Source organism: Anguilla rostrata, chromosome 11 (assembly GCF_018555375.3).
Source record: "Anguilla rostrata isolate EN2019 chromosome 11, ASM1855537v3, whole genome shotgun sequence".
Lineage (NCBI taxonomy): Eukaryota > Metazoa > Chordata > Actinopteri > Anguilliformes > Anguillidae > Anguilla > Anguilla rostrata.
In genome coordinates, this window is record NC_057943.1 from 30,787,904 (window position 1) to 30,794,744 (window position 6,841).

Sequence of the window (6,841 nt, forward strand, 5' to 3'; positions counted from 1 at the left end):
GGTCTATCATCTGAAAATTAAGTTTGTTTTTTTTTTTTCTCAAAAGCTTTTCTAGTTGTGGGGCACTTGGTCACAGAACATGTAGCCAGAATGTTGCCGTCCTGATTTAAGCGAGGGTAACCCGCTATATAGCCTAAGCACGATACTGCAGTCCCATGAACCCAGTCCTCCCAAAAGCTCTACGTACCCCACATTACGCATGGGCGATTTTTCACTAGCCATTTATATTTTATATATGAGTGTCTGTGAAGGACTTTGGGAACTTAAAGATGTCGGGGCTGTACAAGCATACGGGCTACACAAGTAGGCTATATATTGTAAGAACTCTGGGGAAGATTTCTGGCTGTGTTTCATTTTTACAATAACAAGCCAACATAGAGCGCTTGAAATATTTTCTTTCACTCAAGTGGGTGCTTACTGATGTAGTTTTCCTCCGTGCGCTGCCCTTACCTTTTGCTGTCGCCTCGCCATATCGGTCGGTTGCTTTGCGTTAAAAGGGTAGGCAATGCACCGCATCACAAAGACATAGAGCTGCAGCTTCTTCTTTCGTTCCTCTTCCTCCTTCTGCATTTTTTCCACGTCCTCTTTTTCCTGCTCGCTCACTGCCGAGGGGCTCGGGCTGGACGGGCGGACGCTGCTGCTCCGGCTGCTGGGCTGCAGCCCGCCGGAGCTCTCGCTAGTCCGACTCGGCGAGATGCGAGACCCGGCCTGCGGTGCCATAACCTCTTTGCTTTCTTCTTCGACTATCCCATCCGATTCCTCCTCGCTGGACGACGGGTCCAACATTTTGTTTTGTAGAGGTTGTCTAATTAGACAGCAGAATACGGAAACTGGGTGATTTCAGAACCTCGAAAGCCGTGCTAGATTAAAATAATATTAATAATAACAACAGTAATACCTGCGTTAAAGGAAAAAAGTCCAACAATTTTGCTTAAATGGCAAAGTATATGAAGGGAAGAAGAAATCCTGATATCGACAAGTAACCCAATAAGCTCGATTTCTCAGAAATATCTGAAGATGCGATGAAGCGGGACAGCTAGCGGACGCTGAGAGAGGCCGGCGGAGCTTTTCGCAGAGACACAGCAATCTCCCCCTACCCAACGAGATTGTTGCTGCTTACGTGTTTTCTCTGTTTTAACTCACCAGTCACCGTCAGGGAGCCGTGGGAAGGAAGTGGAAGAGGGGAGGGGGACGTAGCAAAGCAAGACGCTGTCAATGAAAAGCGCGATCGATGGCCACTTCCTGCCAGCCAGCGTTTCAGACTGAAAGCACAGGGAGCTGACCATGGTTCTGAATCGAATTATCCGTTAGATGAGAGGCGCGAGAACAGAAGGATGCCCGCTGCTCATTTTGTTTATGGGCAGGCGGAGATAAATAGTAATCTACTGATTACATTTACTTAATACTATTAAGTATGCAGCGTTTGCTAAAGTGGAGAATACAGTATGTAAAATTTGACATTTATAATTTCCTACAAATTAATTTAATATATTCATAAAATGTGTATATTTCAGAGATGCTAGGGAATAGCGCTTTGTGTTTTACGTTACACATGCGCGCGCGTGCACACAGTCTTCATGAAAAAAATATTTGAAAGAAATCCTCCCGAATTTTCAAGCTCAGCATATGATTTTCGAGAAATATACATTATACATACAATAACATGTATTTTAACAAAACGAAATGAAACGATTGTAATGTACAAAGCTGTAGCGCACTGCATCACAATAATCCTTGTTGCTTTTGGTACGTGTTATGTTTAAAATTTAGAATGTTGGTCAAATGGAAAATTTGCTCCATAAACTATCAAGTAAATAATCATGTTCACAACAGCTAATTCGGACAGACAATGTTGTTTTGAATGCAGTAAGCAAAGTACCCACTAGAATTCGGATTACCAATTAGCTTGATTATTTTAATAGGTTTGTGGTAGAAATAATTAATGTTATGAGCTCTTTAGTGTATGCTCACCATGCCCCAAATAAGCATCCTCTATATCTGTTTATTCATGCAAATTAACATCCACATCTGTATTAAGGTTTTCTAGAGCTAAAAAAAAAAAACTCTGACACTTGTGGTTTCAGATGTTTCTCTTGTGTTTCACTGTGTTACTAGTGTTTTACTTATGTTCTCACATGTAAGTTGATTGTTGGCTGCGTAAACTTTTGAAAGAGAAGAGTCTTTTACAGAAAATCTGAAGTCCAAATCCTTACTGAAGTTTAGGAAGTTTTATATTAATATGTTTGTGTCTAACAGCAGTCAATTGTACGTTATTGGTTCTACCCCATCTTGATGTATATATAGTATACATAAAATTGAGAAACCAATGGAAAGTCACTTACAGTGTTAGATCACCATGTGTGGCTAGTATGCAAAGCCATGTCATGGCAGTTTCAAAATGAAATGGGGGCACCAAACCCACACAATAATTTTAGAAAAATGTTCCTAAAAACATGCATGCCATGCAATTTCCATTTGCAGCTACATCATGCCACAACCGGGAACTTTTGTGAACTCTGCCCTTTCCATGACAACACCCTTGACAACCAACTTATCTTTACATATATCTGTAGTAGCTAGCTAGCCTAGGTGGTTCCCAGAAAGTTAATAAAATCATTGAAACATATCCTAATGTACTACTATAGAGAGGCACTCTATTTTCAGCTTGTCTCTGATACAAACATAGCCCTGACAGGCCTCTGAAAAGTTTTCAGCTGGACTATCTAGCTAATCTTTCATTTGAAAAGCAGAAACATGTGTACACATTTCACATATATTTAGTGCAGATTCTACGCAGACTTTGATACATGCAGCCCCTGGTGCTGTGTCCCCACAGGTGCGTGCAACACAAAACCCACACAAAACTAATGATTTTGCTGTATCAAACGCATATGGCCTGTCTTCCCACTGTTATTTTGATGCTCTATATAGTTTTGCTTTCTCAAAATCAGCCCTATGGCTATGTACATAATCAAAACAAAGTTTTCCATGTGAAAAATGTGGGATTTTTATTTTTTAAAACAATAATGTGGTATACACTCAAATATATATATATAAAGGTTGGACAGTGATTGCAAGCAACAGTATTTAGTAACATATACTCAATAATATTGTGTGCAATATTAAAACATGTATATTTCAGAGATGCTATAGGGAACATCGTTTTTGTGTTTTACGTTACACACACACGCGCGACTTTCAAGAAATCTACACCACTGTCCAACAGTTTATTTTTTGAGTGTATGTTTGGTTTTATAGGCTTATGTTATATGTTTTGGATGGTATAGCCTATGTTAAAATTATATAATTGACCATTCTTATTTTATTTCTTAAATTACATTTGTATCAGTTTGTTAAAGTTCTTAAAGCTTGTTTTAAATTAATAAAACGATTTTACAAGTTCATCAAAGTGAGTGTTGTGCCTCTTTTGCCTTTCCTAAAAGCCAAGGTAACACATAGCCGACAAGCATTGGACATTTAATGTTTGTTTTTCAGAATTCCAGTTGTTAAGGTTTGAAAGAGCAACATAAAGCTTTGGTAATTATTTATTTTTTTATTTTTTTGTATGAACAAGGTTCAGTGTTTACATCTGAAGCCACTGCCCATATAGGCAAGTGGCTGGAGGGGCAATGGTGAAAGGATCAGAGAGGGCCTCATGATATAATTTTGAAACAGTCCACCGTGGGCCACGGAACATCTCTCCTTGTACGACTGGTGTATGCTGAGTCCCAGAGCTTAACAGCATCTGGAATTTTGTGGGAGAAGTGCAACTCCACTCTTCCACAATAGAGTCGATTAACTGACGTTTAGTGTACAGAAGCTGAAAATGCTATCTCAGCTATTATTCCACAGCTGCAGAATATTCCCCAAATGCTCAGTTGGCTTCAGATCTAGTGTGGGTGCTGTCATGCTCTTCAACTCATCGAGCGACTGCTCCTGCTCTTTGGTTGGGGGAACTGTCATCTTGAAATATGTCCCTTTCTCCATGAAGGGAATGCTTTTACAATAGGCATAGAGAACCACTCAGTACCATTAAGTAATGACTGAAATCAACCTTGCTTTCTAAGTGTATGAGTGCACCCAAACCGTGCCAGAAAGATTAAAGCACACCATCAAGGTACTGTAAGAACCCTTTGCGCTGGAGCACTGGTGTGTCACTATTTCATACAGGCTGTCAGTGGTACAGTTGATGCTCTAATGTTTGGTTAAGCATAATGAACAGAGTACCTGATGAGGTGAGTTCAGATGGACTAAACTTTGTATGGTTTGCAATGATGATACTTCAAGAGTCAAATTTACTGTTAGCACACAATATATGCTACACACAATCATACACAGTATTTCATATTTCAGGTAAAATCATGTGTGGTGACAGCAATACCATTCCATCAAGAAAATTCCTAGATTTATGAGTTGTTTGTTTCTCAAAACAGATTTTCTTTTCTGCTGGAATTAAAATCATTACATCGCTGCAAGGCAAACATTTGTCCTGACTTGTCTGCAATGATTCCCAGAATTTCCACCATGTAATGTCAATCTGGTATCTGGTGTCATTATTTGAGGAGTGATTAGAACTACATCAGCTAAAACAGAGTATTGGTTCATGAAACAAATAGGGGCCATATTCATGAAACCTTGCAGAGTAGGAGTGCTGATCTAGGATCAGCTATCCCTGGTCTGGAGCCTTGTCCATTATGAGCTTAAAGGCAAAACTGATCCAGATCGGCACTCCTGCTCTAAAAGGCTTTATGAAATTGGGTCCAAGTTTTTAATATCCAGATTTTTAGTGATCATCCATTAATAATATTTTCCTATTGCTTAAAGAGAGAACTCCCCAGTTTCCATCCCTCGCAGTGTTTCTGGAATGCTGATACATTTAGCAGTGTTTTATGTATGTTGTATACACAAAGAAAGTTCAGTGTGAAGTCAACTGGTCATACATCTTACTCATACTCTGACATACTGTAACATCTGTAATCCCTGATGATGGATTCATATAAATTGTGTTAAAGTCCAAACCAATACTTAGTCGATGCAGTTGCACCATTAAATTTGAATTGAGAAACAAACAAAGCTATTCTAATTAAACAACAAAAACAAATGTTTGCAACAGCACACTCATAAAAATGTAAAGTTGAACATTACTGTTATTTATGGGCAGGCCAAAGAGAAAACATGTATTGCCTTCTCCCTGAACATTTTGTCTGGATTAAATCTCTGCAGCCAATTATTTAAAGAGAAAGCCTTATTCAGTGAACAATGTTCAACGATAAGAAACTATATTACAATAATGATGATCCCTTGAGTCTGAATCGCCAAACCATTTTAGAGGAAAGAGGGGAAGGCTTTCTCCCTGACTGAACAACACTTTCTCTTCGAGAAAAACATTCTCCCATTTCTTAAAATGGCTTTCATATTTTGTTATGTTAATTGTGGTACTAATGTGTCTTGTATAAGCTTTGAACTGAATGTGACAATTGCCTTGTGCTTTCCACAACCAGGCATCAGATCTGGTATTCTAATAAAATTCCAAGATCATAGACAAAGATCCAATGAACTATGAAGAATCTGAACCAAGGGAAAAATCTAAATAGTTGCCTGCACTGTCTAGCATGTAAAATGATAAGAATACTGTATAGTTATGCTACATTGCGTAACTGACACAGAACAAGACCCAGCATTTATGATTTATCTTGAAATCATAAAGATAATGACAAGAGTCCTAGATAATGAATACATTTGGTATCAGACAGGAGCAACGTTCTTTCCAACAACATCATCAGTTGCAATTTGTCCAACTGTAGGAGTCCTTTATAAAGTACAGCACTGGACATATCATGATTTTCATGTTTGTATTACCATCCGTCCATCCAATATCTAACCCGCTTATTCCTGGTCAGGATTGCAGGGTGTATTATCATCTGGATATATTAAGAATAGTTTTTCATTTTTGTGTGTCTTTAAAGTGGACTTTGCAGGTGAGACTGTAGCCTGAGCAGAAAAATTGCCATTGGTCCACTGTTTTATGAATACTGAAAGCAGACCCACTGTGTGCCTTAGAATTTATAATAACTGAACTAATATCCAAACTAAAAATACAATGATCACCTATTGTACAATAATCAAGTCCTTTATAATAATAATAACAATAATAATAATAATTTGGTCTACATACTCTTGTATAGTGCCTTTTACAAACAGGTTGTATATAGCATAAAAGATGATCGGTACATTTTAGCTGAATGAACTTGAAAAAGTATCCTTCTGTTATGAACAGCAGATGGTAATGTACTGTTACCATTTGGTAATGTGCTACTTGCCATTTAATTGTGCATTATGGCACAGTGTATCATTTCTATGTAAATAATAATGATATGATAAAATGTTGCCTGTGTTATATTTTGGAGAACTGTTAATAATGGATGGATAGCTGCCCAATGGAATTATTAGAAAGACATAAAATTCCTGTTTACAAAATATGTGCTTGTGAAGTGCATCTCCTAGGAGTATTTGTGCTTGAATTATGCCATTAAATTTCATGTGTACAAAATGTATAATAATTTCAATGAAAAAAAGACTGTGACTTCATTAACCATGCATAAATTGACAAAATGAGAAGTAAAGAGCAGGGTCTACTGTAAGTTAGGCTGCCTATTGGAAATGTGAAAAAAGTGTTCAGATGTTTATCAGTTGATATTCAGTTGGTGTTGGGAAGTGTTTTTTTTTTCCATTTCAACAATGTAAATCCCAAAATACATGTTTCACGGTATGTAACATTATTATTACTTAATATTTTCCAGTAGAATGCTTCAGCAACCCTTTGAGCATCACAATCAAACAG

At 37.8% G+C, this 6,841-nt stretch overlaps 1 protein-coding gene across 22 annotated transcripts in view; it reads right to left on the reverse strand.

Annotated features, from left to right (window-relative positions):
* Positions 1 to 1,278, reverse strand: part of LOC135234583 (calcium-dependent secretion activator 1-like) — a 113,369-nt gene extending 112,091 nt beyond the window's left edge. For 11 of the 22 annotated variants that reach the window (XM_064299330.1, XM_064299328.1, XM_064299327.1 and 8 more), the window contains exon 1: positions 451 to 1,129. In XM_064299330.1, the coding sequence (XP_064155400.1) occupies positions 451 to 786 (336 nt within the window). In that variant the 5' untranslated portion in view covers positions 787 to 1,129. The other 11 variants (XM_064299323.1, XM_064299319.1, XM_064299315.1 and 8 more) reach the window with 4 other exon arrangements.
* Positions 1,279 to 6,841: the final 5,563 nt, after the last annotated feature.